The following is a 24,716-nucleotide window of genomic DNA, read 5'->3' as shown; positions in this document are numbered from 1 at the left end:
CTACATTGCTCTTCCTGAACCAATCCTGGTGATAACTGAACTTCAGACAAATTTATGGTATTTGACTGTCCTGTAAAATCACAAAATCTCTCATTCTGCATTCAAAGTTCAAAGTAAATTTTATATCGAAGTACATATATGTCACTATATACAACCCTGAGATTCATTTTCTTGTGGGCATACTCAGCAAATCTGTAGAATAGCAACTATAACAGGATCAATGAAAGATCAACCAGAGTGCAGAAGACAACAAACTGTGCAATTGCAGATATATAGCAATATAATAATAAGAACGTGAGATAATGAGATAAAGAGTCCTTAAAGTGAGATCATTGGTTGTGAGAACATTTCAATGATGGGGCAAGTGAGTATAGTTATCCCCTTCTATTCAAAAGCCTGATGATTGAGAGGCAGTAACTGTTCTTGAACCCGGTAGTGTGACTCCTGAGGCTCCTGTACCTTCTCCCTGATGGCAGCAGCGAGTAGAGGGCATGACCTGGTTGCTGAGGATCTCTGCTGATGGATGCTTCTTTCCTACAATGTTACATGTAGGAGTGCTCAGTGGTTAGGAGGGCTTTACCCGTGAACTACTGGGCCAAATCCACTGTCTTTTGTAGAATTTTCCATTCAATAGTATTGGTGTTTTCATACCAGGCCGCGATGCAGCTGCTCAATATACTCTCCACTACACAACTGTTTGTCAAAGTTTTAGATGTCATGCCAAGTTTGCACAGACTCCTAAGAAAGTGGAGGTGCTGCCGAGCTTTCTTTGCAGTTGTACTTACAGTACATGCTGGATCCAGGACAGGTCCTCTGAAATAAGAACATCCAGGATTTTGAAGTCTCCACCTCTGATCCTCGATGAGGACTGGCTCATGGACTTTTGGTTTCCCTCTTCTGAAGTCTATAATCAGTTCCTTGGTCTTACTGATATCGAGTGAGAGGTTGTTATTATGAAATCAGTCAGCCAAATTTCCAATCAAAATCAGGCTTATTATTACAATGACACACATCATGAAGTTTGGTGTTTTGCAGCAGCGTTGCAATGCAAGACATGAAAATTACCGTAAGTTACAAAACTAAATAAATAGGTAGTGCTCATGGACCATTTAACAATCTGGTGGTGGAGGCTAAGAAGCTGTTCCTAAAAGGCTGAGTGTGGGTCTCCAGGCTGTTGTACCTTCTCCCCAGTGGCAGAATTGAGAAGTGGGCATGTCCTGCGTGGTGAGGGTACTTAGTGATGGACGCCAGGTTTTTGAGGCACCACCTCTGGACGAAGTCCTGAACGGGAAGCAGGGCTGTGTCGTGATGGAGCTGACTAAGTCTGCACATTCTGCAGCCCCTTTCGATTCTGCACAATGGAGACTCCATACTAGGCGGTGGTGCCGCCAGTCAGAATGCTCTCTGTAAAAATTTGCTAGTCCTCGGTGACATACCGTACCTTTTCAACACCCAATAAAGAGGAGCCGCTGGTAGTCCTTATTCACGACAGTGTGAATATTTTGGGCCCAAGATCAATCCTCTGCGATGCTGACATCCATCAACTTGAAACTGCTCACCCTTTCCATCACTAAATAAAGAGAACTTTCCAGCACGTGTGGCCTGTGGACAGCACGCTTCCATGTCCTTCCCTGACGAGACTGAGACATGGATGCTGGGACAACACCTAGTGGCTGCCAGCAGGAGACAACAACTTTGGGAAAGGCTCACTCAAGCCATTCAACCTTGGGTTCTAGATTGTGCGTTGAATTATGATGACAGACGCAATGGTATCAATAAACCAGAAACCCAGAGATAATCCAAAGAAAATCAGAAGAATGGGTAGGGGCTGAGGATGGGGGTGAGGGGGGTGTCGTTGAATTGGCAGTTTCGCTCTCCGTGCTTAGTATACTCTCCCAAAACATGTCCTCCACTCTAAATGCAATGAATTTTCTCCAGGACTATCAAAGAGAAGTAAATATAAATATATCAGTGACCTTTCTCTTCAAAATACCCCGAAAATCATAAGCCTTTAATGCCAAAGCCGATTTCTATTCATTCTCATTACTGTCACCAAATCTGATTTTCATCTCCAGCTCTTTTAGTGCCATGAGGTTAATAAATGATACATAGGAAACCATAATAAATAAGAAAAGAAGCGGTGAGTATATTATGTGTGCCTCAGTGTGGTCATTCAATCTTTCTCTGCTTTGCAAGATTTGGGTTTCAAGGATACATTACTCAATGCCAATGTTAACCCTTCTCTCCGACATAGCTAAGATTAGATAAAGGATTACTTTATTTGTCACATGTACACTGAAGAAAGCAGTAAAATGTATTGTTTGGATCTGCAGCCAATAAAGTTCATGGATATACCAGGGGCAGCCCACAAGTGTCGCCATGCTTCCAGCACCAACACAGCATGCCCACAACTTACTAACCCTAATCTGGATGTCTTTGGAACGTGGGTGGAAACCAGAGCACCCGGAGGAAACCCACGTGGTTGTGTGCAAAAAGTACAAACACCTTAAGGGCAGCAGCGGAACGTGCTGTGAAGTGTTATGATAACCCTGCACTACCGTACCACCCACACAAATAAGCACGAAATAATTCTTCAGAATGTTTGCAGACCTTGAACCTGAACACAGAGCAATTCCCCGTTTGCTTCTTATTTCCTTTCAGAGGAAACTCACGTAAGTTACTTAATTGATTTTTCAGAGTTATATAGAGTAATACAGCATGGAAACAGGCTCTTCGCCCCATCTCATCCATGCCAACCAAGATCGAAGCGAGCATCGCATTTACCTGCTTATGGCACAGTTCAGTGTCCCCTTGGTTTTCAAGGCAGCAACCATCATTCCAGTACCAAAGAAGGTGAGCCTGTCTAAATGATTATAGTCCGGTGGCATTACCATCAACCATTATGGAGTGTATTAAAGCTTATCTCCCGGTTACATGGGACCTGTTCCAGTCTATCCACTGACAATGCAAGAGCTTCTGTCCCTCCACTCTGTCCTGTCCTACCTGGAAGATGGGGTCTCATATGCCAGACTGCTGTTTATAGACCTCAGTTTGGCATTTAATGCCATCATATCCCAGAAACTGGTTGGGAAACTATCCTCGCAGTGTCCCAACAGCTCCCCCTGTAACCAGATCCTAGACTCCTCAATGGCAAGGCAACAGTCGGTCCATGTGGGCAGCAATATCTCCAGTCCCATTACACTGAACACTGGCATTCCCCAAGGCTGTGTGCTCAGCCCGCTGCTGGTCACACTGCGGACGAATGACTGTGTCGCAGGATTCAGCTTGAACCTTGTCTTCAAGTTTGCAGACAACACAGCAGTGGCTGGCCTCATCAACAACGATGATGAATCTGAGTACAGAGGGGAAGTGGAGCAGCTGGTGGACTGGTGTGGGAAGAACAACCCAAGTCTGAATGTGGGGAAAACCAAGGAAATCAGTGTTGGCTTCAGGAAGGAGCAGATGAACTAACCCCCTCTGTGAATACACAGTGCCTCTGTAGAGCGTGTTAAGTAACCTCACCTGGTCCCTCAATATCACCTCCCTGAACTAAAAGGCACAGCAGCGCCTCCAATTCTGAGGAGAATGAGGCAAGCAAGGCTCTCACCCTGCATCTTAACTACATTTTACAGGAGCACCATTGAGAGCGTCCTGACAAACTGCACCTTCATCTGGTATGGGAGCAGCCGAGCATTAGACCGGAAATCCCTACAAAGGACTGTGAGAACAGCTGAGAAGATCATAGGGGTCTCCCTACCATCCATCAGGGACATTTATCAGGAATACTGCATATGCAGGGCCCTTAGTATTATCAAGGATGTTCCCGCCCATCCAACATCCTCTTTGACTTTCTGCCATCAGGTATGAGACTCCGATGCATAATGACAAGAACAGTTAGGATGGGAAACAGCTTCTTCTGTCAAGCCATTCAAAGTGTCACCAGTTAATATGTTCTGCACCTTACAATATTTAATGTATGTACTTTGTTTATTTATGTGTATTAATCTGTAGATTTAACCTTACTTTCCTAAGTTAAAGTGTGTTATGTGTACTAGAGTGATTTACACCCTGATCCAAAGAAACATTGTCTCATTGGATGCTATACGTGTATATAGTTAATTGACAATAAACTTGACTTGACTTGATCCTTCTAAACTTCTCCTATCCATCTTCTTGTCCAAGTAAATGTCTTTTAAATGTTGTTACTGTTTCTGTCTCAACCACTTCCTGTCTTTCCTGATTCTTATAACTTTCTGATTGCACATTTCATTTTATCATTGCTTTCTTTCCCACCTCATCTACTAAAGTTCAGAGCTACATTTGGGTTTGAAGTTGGTTTAGACACACTGCATGCCTTGCCATATGGCGAAAGTATGTGCTGTGCATACAGATGTTGGAAAAGACTACGAAAAGTATTTTTTGTCCCTTATACTTGATGAAGCAAGTAATAAATACAACTTTATCTAATTTAATACAAACTCTTCAAAAAATTGTAATTTTTTAAAGTTAAACACAGGAAACAGTTGGTACCTAAGCACCCAGGGATGAAAGTTAGTCCTTAGACCTCATCATCATCAACCAGGCCATTTTTATTAATTCCCGTGAACTGAGCATCACTGTTATGTTCAGCATACATGGTCCATTCTTGACTGCCCTGGAGAAAATAGTGATAAACTATTTTTATTTAGAGATACAGTACAGTAACAGGCCCACACCATCCAATTACACCCATGTGACAATTAACTTACCAACCCATGCATCTTTGGAATATGGAAGGAAACCGGAGCACCTGGAGGAAACCTAACAGTTACAGGGAGAATGTACAAACTCCTTACAGAAGTGGGGGGGGGGGGGGCGGGAATTGAACCTGGGTCGCTGGCACTGTAATAGCATATGCCAACTGTTACACTACCATGCTGACCCAGCTTCTTATCTTCTTGAATCACCTAGACCACATGGCTAAGTCCTTCCCAGTGTTGACAGATAGGATTTTAACTCAGTGACAATGGCAGATATTTTGAAATTGAGGAAGCTTGGTGGTGGTGTCACTATGGGTCTGTTGCCCTTTTCATTCTCAGCAACAATGTTGCATTTTTGTTGATTTTTTTTCTCTGCCATGGAAGCAAGTTGTGGACATGGTGGAAGGTGTGAATATTAAAGCGTTCCTAATAAAGTGGCCACTGAGTGTATGTTCGTGGTCTTCTGCTGGTCTAGACCATCCACTTCAAGGCTCGACGTGTTATACCTTCAGAGATGCTCTTCTACACCCCACTGTTGTACTGTGTGGTTATTTGAGTTAATGTCCCATTTCTGTCAGCTTGAACCAGTCTGGCCATTCTTCTCTGACCTCTCTCATTAACATAGCTTTTTCACCTACAGAACTACCACTTCCTGAATGATTTTGTTTTCCACACCATTCTCTATAAAGAATGTTGTGCATGAAAACCCCAGGAGAATACTCAAACCACCCCATCTGGCACCAACTATCAATCATTCCAATGTCAAAATCACTTAGTTCACATTTCTTCCTCATCCAGCTGTTTGGCTGAGTTGCTGCTACATGATTGGGGGGATTAGATATTTGCATTAACGAGCAGGTGTAGAGGTGTATCTAAAAAAGTGGCCACTGAGTGTAGTATAATAGCTGTGACTGGCATGTACAAATTACCCAATTATGGAATTTTAATTAAAAAATGGAAGCATTTATCTGCTTCCATGATCCAGATCCAAGCAGCATCCTATAGAATACCAAATACTTATGCAATACTTGTATAATATATGCTCAATAATGTGTTATATTGACATGTGCACATATATCTATATAATTTACATGCATAAGCATTTTATTTCTGCAAGCACTTTTTTCCTTGGATCTTAACTGAAAGGCAGGAAAAAATGTTTAATGTCTATTTTCTCCCCTCCACATGACATATCACAAGAGTAAGGGCATTAATTAAATTGGGAGCGTAAATGATTTTGTAAATGTTTGTATTTGGGATGATAAATCAAACTTCTATTAGTACAGCAGGACATCACCTAGGTGCAGGAGATTAACTGTGAAATGTGTACACACAGTGAGATCAGCTATAATAAAGCTATTGGAGATGAAAGCATCACAAAGACAACCACTGAGTTACAGACAAAGTGAAGAAGTTTTGCATGACAGCAGGGACGAAGTTATGTAGGCAGAGGAAACCAGTCCTTTTGTGTAAAGTGCAATGTTCAGGTGCAGACTCAGATTTAGGTTTACTTATCACTTGCAGAATGGAGTCATACAAAGAAATGTGTCATTTGTGTTCACAACCAACACCCAAAGATGTGCGGGCTGCAAGTGTCCAGAGCTGACAAAGCATGCCCACCATGCTTAGCAGGACAACACAGAATACAACAAAACAGAACTCTGCAAGCAACAAAGCACCAACAGTGACACAGGCCCCATTCCTCTGTCCCTCCCTCTCACCAGCCCACAGACACGCCAGTCCTGTAACTCCAGGGCAGGCAGACCTTTTCACCCTTCAGCAGACTCGTGGTTTCACAGACACTAGGCCCTGACTTCCCCAGCGGTCTCACAGAAACTTGCAGACTCTGGCTCTGGCCACCGGGCCTCAACTTCTGGACCTCCGATCGCCCTTCAGACTGTGATCTTCGGTATTGACCCATGACATGCAGATGATGGCCAATGAGGACTCTGGCTGAGTGTCCGAATGCCAGGCCTCGAACCCTGGATTTGCCGATGACGGGACACCAAAAACTAGGCTTCGAACTCCATTCTCGCTAATAGGGGCGGGGTAAGAAGAATGTGAGGTTACTGTATTTGATCTATCGTTTGGGGAGAAAACTGATGGTTGAGCTCCTACAGTGAATATCTCCTGAATATCACTGATTCAAAGATTCAATCCATCAATCTTGTAAGTGCTCCTTGTCAGTTGAGGCCAGTTCATTGGCTATATTTGAGAGGGAGTTAGATATGGCCCTTGTGACTAAAGGGATCAGGGGGTATGGAGAGAAAGCAGGTACAGGGTTCTGAGTTGGATGATCAGCCATGATCATACTGAACGGCGGTGCAGGCTCGAAGGGCCAAATGGCCTACTCCTGCACCTATTTTCTATGTTTCTACGTCCTTCCTTGACCATACCTTCGAGTTCCTCACCACTGGTGCTGTGGTTTACGGTCTCTGCCTATATGCTGGGACTATTTGCCTGGTAATCAGACTTGCCAAAGAATGGGCGTGTGACAGCGCAGTAAGCATTTGATGGATGTGCCAGAGATCTCTTCAAGATGGCCAGGTTGAAATCTTCCACAATGATTAGGAAGGCCTCAAGGTGTGCTGTCACATAACTGCTTATCACGATGCTCTGCTCCTCCAGTGCCAGTTTGAACTTTGCCAGGACTGGAATGCACACCACTACCAACTCCCTCGGCAGATAAATGGACGATACTTGACCGCCAGATCTTCCTGGTCAGGTGAGCAAGGCTGAGACAGAACTGCCATGTCTGTGCACCACAATGATTAATCATGAAGCAAATGCCACTTTCGCTGCCTTTACCTATTGCCACTGTCAGGTCCATGCAGAAGAAAGGGATGCCCTCGGGCTGAAATACGATGTCCGGTGTTTTGGGAGTGAGCCACGTCTCTGTGAAGTGAAGCACACAGCAGTCCCTGATTTCCTTCTGGTACTGCAACATTACTCTGAGGTCTTCAACTTTATTGTCCAGAAACTGTACGTTAGACAGGAGGATGGTAGGGATCTCAGGCCTCAAGGTCCTCTGTGTCAGTTTTGCCTGTAGCCCAACGGCAGCGTTTTGTTTAAGTGAAACTGCACTTGCGATCTGAATGGTCTGCAGTCCAGCGCCTGCCAATTTTCAAGATTGATAGATATTTTAAAATATCTTCAAACAATGTTGCTTACTGAAGTTCCTATGAATGAGACTCTTGACTTCAGCTATAGTAGTCCTAAAGGGAATAGCTGATTTCCAGCTTCGGAGCTGCATGCGAAGATTCGCCACTCTCCAGTGGCATTTTGCGTGGATAATAACTCAACAGACTATTTTATTGGCATTGAACTATATCGTGTGATGCTGAGGCACAGCTGAAATGGTTAGAGATAAGTCAGTCAATATCAGCTCCGACAACAATAATTCCTATCAGTTGGAGGCAAAATTAGCTTCCTGTTCCTGCCAGTTTTCTGGAAAAATCCTGAATAATATGCACACATGGTACACACAAAATATTGGTGGAACTCAGCAGGTCATAAGACCATAAGACAGGAGCAAAATTAGGCCATTCAAACCATTGAGTCTGGTCATGGCTGATGTATTATTCCTATCAACCCCATTCTCCTGCTTTCTCCTTGTAAACTTTGACACCCTATATATCAACCTTGAGTTTAAGTATACCTAATGAATTGATCTGCACAGCCATCTGTGGCAATGAAATGTATAGATTCACCACCCTCTGGCTAAAGAAATTCCTCCACGTCTCTGTTCTAAAGGGTCATCCTTGTATTCTGAGACTGTGCCCTCTGGTCCTAGACTCCCCCACTTTTGGAAACATCTTCTCCATGTCCACCCTGTCTAGGCCCTTCAATATTTAGTAGATTTCAATGAGAATCCTCCTCATTCTTCTAAACTCCAGCAAGTACAGGGTCAGAGCTATCAAATGCTCCTCTATGGAAGGAAATAAACAGTTGACATTTTGGGTCGACATCCTTCATCAGGGCTATTATTAAAACCGGCAGGAACAGGAAGCTAACTGATTTTGTATTCAGCTGATGGGAATTATTGCAGACTGAGCTGATATTAACTGACTTATCTCTAAACATTGTAACTTTGCCTCAGCATCACACTACATAGTTCAATCTCTATAAGCTAGATTGTCCAGTTATTAAGGGTCTCGGCCCAAGATGCCGAGTGTTTATTTCCCTTCGTAGGTGCTGCCTGACCTGCTGAATTCCTCCAGTGTTTTATGTATGTTGCATTGGATTTCCAGCATCTGCAGAATCCCGTGTTTGTAATATGTACAAATGTATTCAGTAAACTTCAACCATCAGACTCCTGACCACCGTGGGTAACTTCACTCACCTCAACTCTGAACTGATTCCACAACTTATGGGCTCACTTTAAGGACTCTCCAGCTCGTGTTCTCAGAATTTATGTATGTATATATGAATTCACTTTATTTACTATTATTTGCTTTTTTGTATTTGCTCAATATGTCTTCTTTTGCATATGTGTGTGTAGTTTTTCATTGATTCTGTCGTAGTTCTTTGTTCCACTGTGAATGACTGACACTTGACCACCAGGTGTTCCAGGTCGGGGGAAGGACCGAGTCAGAACCACCTTGAAGCAAACACGGCTGCCTTCGCCTTTACCTGACACCGCTGTCTGGTCCATGTGGTGGAAGGTGAAGCCCCAGGGCTTCTCCTGCAAGATGCGAGCAAGAAGATCACCTGCCCGCACAGTTGCCTGACCAGGATTTCTTCCCCACTAAGTACTTCTGTTCAGCTGCCACTGAATCAAACCATCCAAAAAGGCTCTTTGACCCATTAGGTCTGCTGTCACTAATCCTAAAGCGGTTTTTCAGCTTTATGTGTTTGTAGGATTCCTCTCCCACCTCACTCACTAGGAGTGATTTTAAGGCTGCCATGCAGATGTTGACAAAATTCCCTAAAGTCAAAATCAAAGTAAATTTATCATCAAAGTCACCATATACTACCTTGAGATTCAGTTTTTGTGGACAATTAAAGGGAAATAAAGAAGTACAACAGTATTTATGAAAACCATACATAAACAAAGACTGACAAACATCCAATGTGCAAAAGAAAGACTGTCAAATCAATTTGGTGGTGATGAACAAGGTCGTCTAGAATACAGGTGTTGATATTTCCTCCATTTCAATCCCTATATACACTTAGTGGCCACTTTATTAGGTATACCTCTTTAATGCAAGTATTTTATCAGTCAGTCATGTGGCAGCAACTCAATGCATGCAGATATGGTCAAGAGGTTCAGTTGTTGTTGAGACCAAACATCAGAATGGGGAGAAAGTGTGATTTACGTGACTTTGACCATGGGATGATTGTTGGAGCCAGATGGGGTGGTTTGAGTATCTCAGAAACTGCTGATCTCCTAAACATTCGCTAAAGTTTACAGAGAATGATGCAAAAAAACAAACAAAACAATCCAATGAGCAGCAGTTCTATGGATAAAAGCACCTTGTTAGTGAGAAGTCACGGGAGAATGGTCAGACTGATTCAAGCTGACAGGATGGTGACAACAACTCAAATAACCTTGCATTACGATAGTGGTGTGTAGAAGAGCATCTCTGAACACACATGCTGGACCTTGAAGTGGATGGGCTACAGCAGCAGAAGATAACCCGTGTTCTCAGTCACACACATGAGAAAATCTGCAGATGCAGGAACTCCAAGCAAAACACACAAAATGCTGGAGGTACTCAACAGGCCAGGCAATAGAAGAGAAGAGATGAATAGCCCTTAACTCGGCAGTGGAGTTATCGGGACACCGTCATGACGGAGTTTCCGTAGCAAGCTATTCTTGTTTTTACGAGGCCGAGTTGCTAGCTCGACACTCGGCCTGACTTGGATTCGAACTCGGGAACCTTTACTCCAGAGTCTGGTGCTGATATTATTGTGCCACCAAGCGGGAGGCCAGGCAATGGAAATGAATAAACAGTTGACACTTTGAGCCAAGAATCTTCACCATGTTCTCAATGTTATTTATTTCTTCTTTTAAATTATTTGCACAATTTATCTTCTTTTGTACAGTGGTTGTTAGTCAGTCTTTGTTATGTATAGATCTTCATAAATTCAATTGTCTTTCTTTATTTTCCTCTAACTACCTGCAAAAAAATGATTCTCAATGTAGTATATTGTGACATACATATTTTGATAAGAAACTTACTTTGAACTTCCAGTCATTGAGTTTCTCAATAATAAATTATTGACAATCAGTTGCAAAGTAGAATGAGTATGTTGCTATTATTAATCTAATTTTACTACAAGTCGATTGCTCTACTTATACATGTTAACACCTTTCATAAAACCAACTATTGTCAAGAAATTGTTCTGATGAAGAACCTTGGGTCAGGAATGTTACCTGCTTGCCTTTCCATGGATGCACCTTGACCTTCTGAGTGCTTCCTCATTTTCCATTTTTAATTGTGATTTTCAGTATCTATGCTCTTTTTAATTTTCTCCTGACTGACAGGCACTTCAATTTCTGCTTATAAAGTAAAATGTATAGAAGTTGTGAAGTAATCGTAAGGATTTTAATCTCAGCTAAAAATATGGATGATGGTTATAAACTCTGGCAGGTGAGATCATCAGAGCCCCTCACTGTGGTTATTCCTCTTTAATCACTCACAGCTGTCAGTTAAATAATTTCATGAAGTAAAATATTTACTCTGTTTAACATATCTTTGCTCCCTTAAGAAATGCATATCATCATAGAGTCAGCATCCTTATAGCAGCATCATCCTTGAGGGATGAATGGTGATGAGTTGGGTGCCAAACTGATCATTCCCAACGTACCATGAGAAACAGGAGTGAGCCAGCAGACAGACTACACCTGCCTTGTGTAGAAGACTTCTTTATGCTGAAGAGTTTATGCTGGCCAGTGGCGTAGTAGCATCAGCACTGGACTTTGAGGCCAATGGCCCAGGTTCAAATCCACTTTCCATCCGTCCTCGGTTGAGCACTGAGCTAACAACTCGGCCTCGGTGAAAAACAGACCAATGCTAAATAAATGGCCAGGTTGCCACCTGATGTGCCACAAACTGCAGAAAGGAACAAACAATGCTGAGAGGTTGATAGTGAACCAGCCTTACAGTGCTCTTACTCGCAAATGTAGAATGAACCATAAAAAGACATTGTAGCCACATGGAAAATCACCACAATTTTGTCCTACTTGGGCAACATTCACAGATTATGAACAATTGCATCATAGGTACTATCATGATACATTTCTAAGTGTACAGGAACACCACCTTTTTCACTCTATAATTTACAAGTGAAGGGATCACCCCAACCAGTCGCAGTTAATTTCTAAACCAATTATGAGTGATCATAAAATACGGAACTGCTTATTTAAGTCACTGACATCAGACAAGTGGAACTCGCAAAAATACAGTAACTGCATGTTGGTTCAGATTATAATTTATTAGGAGCATCAGTCTTAAAGTAAGATAAATACTTCACAGAAATGAATACTCCCGGAACCTGTTGACAGAAGTTAATGTCTAATTTTGCCTCACGCAGAACTCCCACAAGGGTATTGGTAATGCATTGATGTTAGAGTAACCTTATTCAACTGAGAAGTCATTTAGGACAAATTCTGTCTTTTGTTATGGAAGTTAGCCGTGTGAAAAATATACAATGTGTCATGAAGTAACAAAAAAAAACATAAAGCTAGATCATCATGTAGCAATCCATGCTAAAAGCATAAATTTCAGGGTTGCATGGAGTTGGGGCTGGTGTAGTCTTTGCAGAACTTACAGTTACGCAGGGGGCAGACCACCTTGGTGGCATATCCAAGTTCAAGTTTAACTGCCATCACGGTCAGAGTCATACAGCATGGCCCAGCGAGTCCTTGCTCGTGCCCACCTGTCCAGTCCCCATTCCTAAGCACCTGCCCTCTTTCTACCCGTCCATGTGCTCTTTGAATTATACTATTGCATCCTGTCTCATCTTCCTGTAGCAGCTCATTTTGTATACTCACCACGCCTCACGTGAAAAAGTTTTCCCTCAAGCCTCTTTTTAATCTTCATCTAATGCATAAAATGATTACTGAATAATGGTACGCCTTAATCCTTTTTGTAGAGTGAGCAGGATTAACAATGAAAAAAAATCACATCAATTTTGCCAAGATTATTCTGCTTTGATCATTTACTTTCCTATATGATTCAAATTTGCATTTGTTTTTCGAATTTTGAGTCATTTTGAATTTTAATTGTCATTCAACCATACACATGTATACAGCTAAATGAAACAGTGGTCCTCTGGGTGCAAAACACAGTAAATACAGTCACACACAGCACACAGTGCACATAGTTATGATAGCACGTACAGACACAAAATGACATTAGCACAAGACCCTGAGTGGCATGGCCTGGAGATTAATGATGAATGGGGTATTGTCCTGGAGCCATGTTTCTGCAAGAACAAGCATGCAGAAGTTCCTCATCTCCTGGTGGGTCATCTGCAGACAAAGGCAATCTAGTTTGTCCTTCAGGCGTGAACTCAATGTGTTACATTTACCACCTAGGGCCTTGTCTGTTATTCCAGTGAGTTACAAAGACAAGATTGTCATCCAGAACTACTGGACCAACAACTTCATAACAGTTTGGGCTGGCAAGGGTGTTGACAGTGCGGAGAGTATGCAAGTGCGGAGAGTATGCAAGTGCAGACCACGGGAATACAATGTGCATTTCTGATCCTTCTAGCTTTGTGACTTAAAAAAAACATACAATCTTACACACACAAAAAGCTAGAGGAACTCAGCAGGTCAGGCAGTATATATGGAGGGAAATGAACAGATGACTTTTTGGGCCAAGACTCCTCATCAGGACTGGAAAAGAAGGCGGGGAGGAGAAACTGGAGTGAGAAGGTAGGGGAAGGGGAAGGAGTACAAGCTGGCCAGTGGATAGGTAAAGCTGAGTGGGTGGAGGAGGGAGGATGAAGTGAGAAGCTGGGAGATGATACTGCAGGTGAAAGAGGTAAAGTGCTGAAAAAGAAGGGATCTGATAGGAGTGTGGACCATGGGAGAAAGAGAAGGCAGAGGGAGGTGATGAGCAGGTGAGGAAAAGAAAAGGAGTAAGAGGAGAGCCAGAGTTGGTAATAGAAAAAAAGAGAAGGAGGAAAGGGGATAAATTACCAAAAGCTAGAGGGAGGAGAAGATGGCGGCGCGACACAGCTCGCAGCGGCCTCTCCAGTGAATGATATCTGTTATCTGTCAAGTAGGGTGCTGTACACAATCCTGATTTGATGGAGACAGACGTGAGGGCACGGAGGAACACCTGGTGAAACATCTGAAATGCCTGTTTCGCCGCCGCTGCTACTGTGTGATCCAGACTATCCGGAGGGGTAGGCACCGAGTCCTCGGCTTTGCTTGTTGCTCGGCAGCCGGGGCAGGGTCGAAGCACTCGGCAGAGATGGCGCTCAGTGCTTAGTGTCGGAGGCTCGAAGTTTTCAGACGGACTCGGAGTCAGCTGCGGTCAGGTGCTTCCAATGCATCGGTAAGTTTGCGGCGATTCCGTCTGCGTGAGATGATGGGGCTATCGGGACTTGAGACTTTTTTTTTACCGTGCCCGTGGTCTGCTCTTCATCAAATTACGGTATTGCTTTGCACTGTTGTAACTATATGTTATAATTATGTGGTTTTGTCAGTTTTTAGTCTTGGTTTGTTCTGTGTTTCTGTGATATCTTTCTGGAGGAACATTGTATCATTTTTTAATGCATGCATTTCTAAATGACAATAAATGAGGACTGAGTGTTATTAAATCTAATCTAAAAAATCAATGCTTATGCCGACCGGTTAGGGACTATGCAGATGGAATATAAGGTGCTGCTCCTCCAACCTGACAGTGGGAGGAGAGGAGGCCATACATCAACATGTCAGAATGGGAATTAAAATGATTGGCCAATATTTTGTGATCACTATCTCCCAATTTTGCTAATGTTTGCCTGTTGTATACTTCAAAAATTGCAGGTTAGGCTGCTGAAGAATCATAAGAGTTTTAGGGCACAGAGAATCAGCCAGCAATGATCACCTCCCCCCCCGCCCCCGCAACTCCATCCATCCCACGGTCTCTTTGACCCCCCTCCCCCCACCATCAGATAGGAGGCACTGAAGCATTAGAACAAGGTCTGCTAAGCCTTCCCCAGGCCGTGAGACAACTGGACTCCCTGCCACCACCCAGGTCTCACCACGCATGAAGCACCAGTAGCGTTATTCTGTTTACTTTTTAACTTGAGTCATAAATGCACCTTATAATTTGTTAATTTATTTCTGGTAATATTACTTTACGTGTTATATGCGTGAGCTACATGTACTCTGTTGTGTATCTTGGTCCGGAGGAACGTTGCTTCGTTGAACAGAAAACATGTATACGGTTAAAATGGCAATAAACTGGGACTTGAGAAGGGCCCTTTGGTGGTAAGCGGAGTGATGCAGGGTCAGTGGCTTTCCGGCTGTGCAGCTCCTCGCATTAAAGTTAACGTAGTTGATTGAGCCCACCAGTTCTGCCTTGCTCCTTAACCTAATCTGCTTTGTCCGTGGACCTGTTTGACTTTCAAGAATCAAGATCCAAGTTTAAGATCAGTGCATAACGGTAAAGGAGAATGAAGTGATTCTTACTCTGGATCTGAAGCAGCTTAAAAATAAAAAACAGTGAGCACAAAGAATGTGATAATAAAAAACACAATAAATATATATACATAGCTTATATACACAGACTGGCTGTATGTATAGTACATACTGTAGAGTGGTGCTCGGTACTCACACCTTCCCTACAAGGATATTTTTCCCTGCCACTTTAGATGCAACCCATCTTTCCTTTATCATTTGTGAAAATAATAGTGATGAGTTCATTGATAAAACAGCTGAAAATGGCCTCGAAAGTTGCCTGAGGAACTCCTGTAGTAATGTCTAGCCTACTGTCTCTTGACCCTTAAATGATTTTTTGTGTAATCAAAGTCCAAAGTAAACTTATTACCAAAGTACATATATGTCACCATATACTACCCTGAGATTCAATTTCTTGCAGGCATTCACATTAGAACAATGAAATACAACCGATTTAATAAAAAACTGCAAACGAGGACTGACAAACAACCAATGTTTAAAAGACATAATACAGAGTCACCTGATCTGTAGAGAGGGTGACTTGGACAGAAGATAATTAAGTAGTGGTGGGGTGAGTAAATGGGTGGGGTGTTGTAAACGGGTGGGGGTGTTGATCAGCCTGATGGCTTGGGAGAAGTAACTGGCTTTGAGTCTGGTATTCCTGGCATGTATGCTGTGTATTCTCATCCTTGACAGGAGTAGAGCAACCAGCCTATAAGCAGGATGGGTGGGATCTTTCATGATGTTACTGGTCTTTTTCAGGCACTTTTCTGTATACATGTCCTTGAATGCAAGTCGCCTCCATACCTGTTGCACTGCTTTCCCTGCAATATTATCCCTGCAAGGATACTGATTCCCTTCCACTTCAGACGCAGCCCGTCCTTCTACTGGTCCCACAGCGCCCAAAAGGAATTTCAATTACCTGAATGTCTTCCTTCCTGCACCAGCTCTTCAGCCAATCATTCATCTGTCCTATGGTTATATTTCTCCCTTCACGACCATGTGGCACAGGGGGTAATTCTGAGAGTGTGACCATAGAGATCCCACTTTGTAACGTTCTGCCTAAGTCCCTAAACTCACTTAGTAGGAACTTGGCCCTCTTTATACCGATGGCATTAACACCAACGTGCATTGCATCCTCTGTCTGTTCTTCCTCCCCCTTCAGAACGTTCTCTACCTAAAGAGGTTTAAAGATTAAAGATTAGGTTTATTTGTCATATGTACATTGAAACCTGATAAACATAAGGTAACCGCCTGGTCACGGGAAGAATGCACCAACTCTTCTCAGGCAGCAGTGTGAACTCAACTTTCATCTAGAGACAGCGCTACAAAGCAATGTGCTATTCACTACTCGACCGTCCCTGATCTGAGATGTTCATGACCCTGTCACCAGGCAAGCAACATAGCATTCAGGAGTTTTAATCTTGGTTGCAGAAACACCCTCACTAATCTCTCACCACTACTACATGCTGAGGTTTTTCCCTCCACTAATACGCATCGGACCCACAAACTGCAGTGTCACAAATTCGGCTGATTTTGTTGCTTTTTGTTCGGTTTACGAGGGAGTGACCTGAAGTTACTCCTCTACACTTCATGCTGCCCACACCCCTCCCTTCTGTCTATACCTGTGGTGTGACCAAACACCTATATGTAGCGGCAATGGCATTGTCACAGCCCATCGAACCACAGCTCTACTGCTCTCTGCAGGAATGGCCCTGATCGCCCACATCCTGCAGGAAGAGAGTATACTACTGTATGAGCTTTTATATCCTAGTCCCCTTAGAGTCAGTCGTAGAACACTACAGGACAGAAACAGACCATTCAGCCCATCTAGCCCATGTTGAGCTATTAATCTGCTCAGTCCCATCGACCTGCACCAGGTCCATAGCCCTCCATACCCTTCCCATCCATGTACCTATCCAAATGTTCCTTAAATGTTGAAAACAAACACATATCCAACATATCCACTGGCAGCTCGTTCCATACTCTCAGCGCCCTCTGTGAAGAAGAAGTTCCCCTTAAATATTTCACCTTTAATCCTTAACCCATGACCTCTAGTTCTAGTGTCAGTGGAAAAAGCCTGCTTACACTTACCCTGCCTATACCCCTCAAAGCTGAGAAAGGCAAGAAAACAATTCCTCTGGACAGTACAGACAAGGGCTCTGGCATGCTTTGGCTTTATATCAGGACACAGGTTCAGTGTTTCAAATGCCCTCACAGCACAGAGAACAAAGCCTTTAGCAAAACATTATACATACTTAAGAAAGTGAACAGCATCTAAGATAAGTTCTATATTATTTCCCCCGTTGTTTTCTATTTGTGAATTCTCCGCATGTCTGTATCTATAATTTAACTTCAGAGTTTTGTCATTTGCCTACAGGAAACTAAGTAATAATGCCGTGGAACAGATTTCAATGTTACTGCAGATTGACAGCATCCGGTTCGTCTCCAGCAAGTTGCATAGTGGAGATCCCGCTACAATGACAATATGCCTCGCCACCAGTCTCACAAGTGTATCAGCATGACATTTCCATTTCACACACTATGCTTCTTTCTGGCTCTCGGGCTCTCTCAGCAAAAAATCTCAATTTAATAGCAGCTGTGCTAAATTAGAGTGTAATTTCCTGCTGTGAGCTCTTTCCCACTGGGAACCGGCCTATAACTGTTAGAAAACTAGCAGTGACATCTCCAGTGGAGAGTGATGGAAGGAAGGGGAAGCTGGTTCACTGATTAGTTATATGCGAGGCTCTACACGGTAGTCAAAACTGCCCAACGCATCACTGGCAGCAGCCTACCCACCATCGGGACATGTGTACAGAAAGGTGCCGGAAAAAGACCAGCAATAGCATGAAGGATCCCACCCACTCACCTTATGTCCCACTCCCATCAGGGAGGAGGCTACGCAGCATCCACGCCAGAACCATCGGACTCAAAAACAGTTGCTTTCCTCACTAAGGCTAATCAACCCCTCCATCCACTAACCCTCCCCACCACTGCTACTTTATCATTTCCTGTCAGACACCTTATGAACAGATACTCCTGTGCCTAGCGTCACATTATGTACGTACAATCTATATATAAATATAAATGTATAAGATAGCTTATATACATTGATTGATTTGTTTACTATCGTGTTCTTTATCTTATTGTGTTTTTTCTGCTGCATTTTGTTCCCCGTTGCACCTGTGCACTGGAAATGACAATAAACAATCTTGAATGTGATCAAAAGCAAGCCCCCTGGTTACCTTCGCTCACAGCACTGCCATGACTTTAAACCTGAGCTGTTCAGCCAGGTTGTGTCAGCCGGGGTCAGTTTAGTGCTGAGCAATTAGCACTGAAGTAAGACCGTAAGACCAATGTAGACAGCTTGTGGTGTAACTACAATTAGAAAGAAAATCATGCTTTTAAACAGCAACATCACATTAGGAGCTCGGACTGTTTCGAATCTATGACACTACATTGTAATGGTGCTGGACTCCTAGACCATAAGACCATAACTCATAGGAGCAGAATTAGGCCACTCGGCCCATTGAGTCTGCTCCGCCATTCCATCATGGCTGACTTATCATCCCTCTCAACCTCATTTGCCTGCCTTCTCCCTGTAACCTTTGATGCCCTTAAGAAACTATCGACCTCTATTTTAAATACATCCAATAACTTGGCCTCCATAGCCATCTGAGGCAATGAATTCCATAGATTCTTTCTCAGCTCTGTTACATGCTTGTATTTTGAGTCTGCGCTGCCTGGTCCTAGACTCTCCCATTATTGGAAACATTCTCTCCAGGTCCACTCTATTTAGGCCTTTCTATATCCAGTCGGTATCAATGATATTCCCCCTCATTCTTCTAAAGAACGGTAAAATCGGGCTCCTGGGAAGGAGGCTAATGGATTACAACAGCACGACACCCCTTGCCAATGCAAATCCAATTAAAATTTTAAGTACAATTTGATTTTCATTTGTGTGCACACTTTGTTATTCAGTGGAATCCAGTTAATTGGACTATTGGTTAATTGGAGCAACTGCTAAAATAGGACAAATCTTAAAGAATAAAAACTAATCAAGAAAATAGCTGGGATTCCCTTCATTTATTTGGGACACTATGCCACTCAATGAGGTAGGAAACTGTTGCTGAACAGTTTCTAACTCGAGTCAGACAAATGAACTTTTGTGGCCATTAGACACCACGCCGTGCTGAGAGCAAACAGTTTTTAAACAGCGTCAGTTGCATGTGTTTGCGTTCAAAAAGCAGTGATTTTTGTCACTGATAGTTGGCGAGAAATAAGCGGTAATACAATTCCGAACTTTTTGCTCACTGCAGTTTCAAGTGTTCAAGCTTGGAGTTGCCAGAAACAGACAGGAGTGAAAATGACATTACTCCACTACATCAACAAGTTAGGTACTACCAAAAATTTGGAGGTACCGACAATCATCCTGAATGTCACAATGAAAATGAAGATTTAGAGGATGCAGTCATCAAAAACATTGTTTTAAGGCAGGCATTAGGTGTCTGCACTGATCTTGTTCATTTACAGTCAATCAAAAGAACGAGGCCGCATACTAATACACAGTTTTATAGTACTGCAGTAGTACTGATAGTCTTCTACTTTGTTCTCTATTTCATTTAAATACATAATTTGTTACTCAATTAAATGGTAGTTTGTCTTTTTTATACCCTTTAACTATTTTCATGAAACTTCGGCTAATTGGGGCAGCTGCTTAATTAAGTCAAAGTGCACTGGTCCCGATGTGTCCCAATTAACCGGCATCCCCTGTACATGGCTGACTGCTTTCTCCGCTCAGCCACCTATTTCTGAAGGTGCTATATCATGCTGTGTTGCTTCTCAGGTGCTTTTTACCCTCTGAGGCTACCCACACAGGTCGAAGCAGTGAGTGTTGACATGCCTTTCAACCAGTTTCATCACTGCCTCAATTAAAGTCAATCCACACAGACTTTCCAGCAGAGATCTATAAACAACAATGAGGAGAAACAGCCCAAGGCAATTTTATTCCTATTTAGATCACCTGCAGTGGCTACTGAGAGATTTGTTACAAAGCGCAATGATATGGAACAGATGTGGCAAGTAGCATGAACAAATTTAAAGAAACCAGATAAACAAATGGGCAAAATAAATAGAAGAAATGACGATGGTGTTGGGTAACCAATGGTGGGGAAAGGATGATAAATCCAGAGCAGGCGGACTCAGTGCGTACGTCGACAAGGGTTGGTGCACAAGCTCTTCTGTGGTGTTCTATGTTCTGTAACAACTGAACATCAAAAAAAAGAATGCTGCCACATTGCCTGCTCAGGGAGTTTCCTGTTGTGTTCATCATGTCTATCTGCATTCCACCCCCCTCCCCCCCAAATGCTCCCGCGCACGCACCGGGAGAACTTTACAAAGCCGTCGGTTCTCTACAAAGCAAGCATAAGGACAGTCTCTTCATAATTGCAGCAGACTTCAATCATGTTATTTAATGTGTTTTATTTTTGTTCTTTTTTATTGGGTTCTTTATGCTTACTGAGTTTTTTTATTCTGCATCAGATCTGGAGTAACAATCACTTTGTTCTCCTTTACACTTGTGTACCAATGAATGGCAATAAACAATCTTCAAATGTGAATATAAAATGTCAATGCAAACACAGACCAAATGAAACCAAAGTCTTACAGCCAAAGAATCATAGGTATGTTCCTATGCTGTATATTCTAAGTAACCTAATGCCACTATACTAAACCTCCTGTACCTAACAAAATGGTCACTGAATGCATGTTTGCTGCCTTCTGCTGCTGTACCCCATCCACTTCAAGGTTCAATGTGTTGTGTGTTCAGAGATGCTCTTCTGCACACCACTGTTGTAACGCATGGTTATTTGAGTTACTGTTGCCTTCCTTTCAGCTCCAAGGGTCCTGTGATTTCAGTCCCTGAGGCCGATGTGCCAGTAGCCTTTTGGAGGGCGAACTCACAAACAGCATCCAGCCCCAACGGGGTACCTGGTCAGGTACGAAAGGCCTGTGCTGTGCTGTGCTGATCAACTGGCTGGACTGTTTGCTCAGATTATTAACCTCTCACTTCACCGGTCTGAGGTACCCACCTGCTTCAATTATACTGGTGCCTAAGAAGAATGTGGTAGCCTGCGTCAATGAGTATCATCTAACAGCACTTACTGTATATCCACTGTGATGAAGTGTTTTAAGAAGTTGGTGATGAAATATATCAATAACTGTCTGAGAACTGACCTGAATCCACTCCAATTTGCCTACCAGCACAATAGATCCACAGGGAAATGCCATCTCGCTGGCTCTTCACTCATCTGTGGAACATCCAATTAGCAAAAATGCATATATCAGGATGTTCTTTATCGACTGCTGCTCACCATTCAATACTATCATCTCCTCAAAACTAATCAGTAAGCTTCAAGACCTTGGCCTCAATACCTGCTTGTGCAATTGGATTCTCAGTTTCCTTACCTGCAGACCCCAGTCAGTTTGGGTTGGCAAAAATATCTACCCCACAATCTCCAACAGCACAGATGCACCACAAAGCTGCGTGGTTAGCTCCCCGTTCCACTCGCTTTACACTTACTACCGTGTGGCCAAGCACAGCTCCAATACCATATTCAAGTTTGTGTCACAGGCTGAATCAAAGGTGGTGACGAATCACCATATAGGAGGGAGACCAAAAATCTGGCTGAGTGGTGTCATAACAACAACCTCCCACTCAATGTCAGCAAGACCAAGGAGCTGATTATTGACTTCAGGAGGAGGAAACCGTAAGTCCATGAGCCAGTCCTCGTCAGGGATCAGAAGTGGAGAGGCTCAGTAACTTTATATTCTTCAGTGTTATCATTTCAGAGGACCTGTCCTGGGCCCAGCACATAATTACAATTATATTCTGGCATCACAAATTTAATTCAACATTTTGCCTCCTATATATCCTATATCTATTTATTTATTCGTAAGACCATAAAAGATGGAAACAGAAAAAGGCCATTCGATCCATCATCTGCTCTCCCTATACATCATGGCTGGTTTATTATCCCTCTCAACCCTATTTTCCGGCCTTCTCCCTGTAACCTTTGACACTCTTACTAATCAAGAACTTATCAACCTCTGCTTTAAATATACCCAATGACATGGCCTCCACAGCTGCCCGTGGCAATGAATTGCACAGATTCAACACCACCTGGCTGAAGAAACTATTCCTCATCTCCTCATCTCTGTTCTAAAGGAACATCCTTCATTTTCTGAAGCTGTTGCCTCTAGGTCCTAGACTTTCCCACTATCGGAAACATGCTCTCCATGTTCACTCTATATAGGCTTTTCAATATTCAGTAAGTTTCAATTAAATCCCCCCTCATTCTTTAAAACTCCAGCGAGTACAGGCCCAGAGCCATCAAACGCTCTTCATACATGAGCCCTATCATTCCCAGGATCATTATCGTGAACCTCCAGTGCAGCTTCTCCAATGCAAGCACTTACTTACTTAGATAAGGGGCCCACAGTTAACACCGGTGTTGCAAATAAAAGTAATTTTCATCTGTTAAACTGACTTTTGTGGAACATATAAAATATTACAGTGACCACTTTATTAGGTACACCTGTACACCTACTCATTAATGTAAATATCTAATCAGCTAATCACGTGACAGCAACTCAATGTATAAAAGCATGCAGACATGGTCAAGAGGTTCAGTGTTGTTCAGACCAAACATTAGAATGGAAAAGAAATGTGAGCTAAGTGACTTTGACTGTGGAATGATTGTTAGTGCCAGAAAGGGTGGTTTGAGTATCTCAGAAACTGTTGATCTCCTGAGATTTTCACACAAAACAGCCTCTAGAGTTTCACAGAGAATAGTGCAGAAAAACAAAAAAAATATCAAGTGAGCAATAGTTCTGTGGACAATACAACCTTATTAATGAGAGAGGACAAAGAAGAATGTCCAGACTGGTTCAAGCTGACAGGAAGGCAACACTAACGCAGATAACCACACATTACAACAGTGGTGTGCAGAAGAGCATCTCTGAATGCACAATACTTCGATCCTTGAAGTGGATGTGCTACAGCAGCAGAAGACTACACCGGGTTCCACTCCTGCACCTAATAAAGTGGCCACTGAGTGTATGTTTTGGTATTTATCCACTTAATATTCCTCTGAAAGCCAATAATTTGAATGGTCAATAGATAATTACACAGAACAGTTAAATACTACAAGCACAAGTATCATACGAAGTAGCAATTCATGTTCACTCCAAAGAAAATCATTTTTAATGCAGTTCATTTCAATTGTTCAAATATACTGTCGTAAGCCCTCAGTGATCTGCAGCAGTTTCATTGTCGTAAACCCTCAGTGAACTGCAGCAGTTTCATTTCTCCATCATTAGGATGGAAGTGAGGATGTTTGCTGATAACTTTGTAATGCCAGTTCCATTCCCAATTACTCAGGCCACAAGGTGGATGGACAATAGCCCTCAAGAGGCTGATGAGTGCCAAGTAATATAAATGCCAAAGGAGTGCCAGTCAAAGTCATTTCCAATCATCTTCCTATGACGATCAATGAGAAATATCTCACCACTGACATGCTGGGCATCATCATAAGACATATGAGCAGAATTATGCCATTCAGCCCATCTAGTCTGCTTCACCATTCCATCATGGCTAATTTGCCCAATATGCCCAATGGCTTGGTCTTTGGCAATTCCAGATCTACCACCTTCTGACTCCAGCCATATATCACCAGCCAAAACAACAGTATAGCTTCAAGATCTGAGACCACATATTCTGTGGCAAGTGACATACAAAACCTTTCAACTACCCACAAGGCACTGTGGTGTGATGGAATGCTTTTGACTTGTCTGGAAAAGCAGAGATTTCCAAAAACCGTGACAGGTCTCAGTATCACCCAGGGCAGTACAGCCACCTTGACTGGACCCCATTTGTCATCCTGAACAATCATGTCTTCTTCCATTCACAAATTCACTGCAGCACTTCGACACCGACCCTTTCATCGCACCTCATCCCATGAACCGCCAACGACTAAACACTTACATAGGCACCCAACATCGGCCATCTCCTCCCAAGTTACATATCACTTTGTTAAAATACGCTGCTATCCATTTGGTCTTGCTGACCTACAGCACTGTGGGAATGTATTTATTACAAGGACTATTGCAGCCAGCAACACCTTTTCAAGCAATATGATCACCTTCCAATGACATCCACAACCCATTAGAGTACTTAAATACCTTTGAATGACAGGCTACAGAAGAAAAACTCAAAAAAAAACATGTAAGAGAAATAAACCAGAATAGAGAATAGATTCTGATCAGTCATGTCAGATGATAAACATAAGACTATA

At 42.8% G+C, this 24,716-nt stretch overlaps 1 protein-coding gene across 10 annotated transcripts in view; it reads right to left on the bottom strand.

Annotated features, from left to right (window-relative positions):
- The window catches only part of LOC140199916 (coiled-coil domain-containing protein 102A-like), a 649,450-nt gene that overhangs the window by 228,992 nt on the left and 395,742 nt on the right, over nucleotides 1-24,716 (bottom strand). The window contains exon 9 of one of the 10 annotated variants that reach the window (XM_072262466.1): nucleotides 10,801-10,861. The exons of the other annotated variants lie outside the window; for them this stretch is intronic. Coding sequence (XP_072118567.1) covers nucleotides 10,858-10,861 — 4 coding nt within the window. The 3' untranslated portion in view covers nucleotides 10,801-10,857. Of the gene's footprint in view, nucleotides 1-10,800; nucleotides 10,862-24,716 lie in introns of those variants that run through there. 10 annotated transcript variants of the gene reach the window in all.

Source organism: Mobula birostris, chromosome 1 (genome assembly GCF_030028105.1).
Source record: "Mobula birostris isolate sMobBir1 chromosome 1, sMobBir1.hap1, whole genome shotgun sequence".
Taxonomy (NCBI): domain Eukaryota; kingdom Metazoa; phylum Chordata; class Chondrichthyes; order Myliobatiformes; family Myliobatidae; genus Mobula; species Mobula birostris.
The sequence above is the reverse complement of the archived record's forward strand: the minus strand, read 5'-3'. Positions and strand labels throughout refer to the sequence as shown.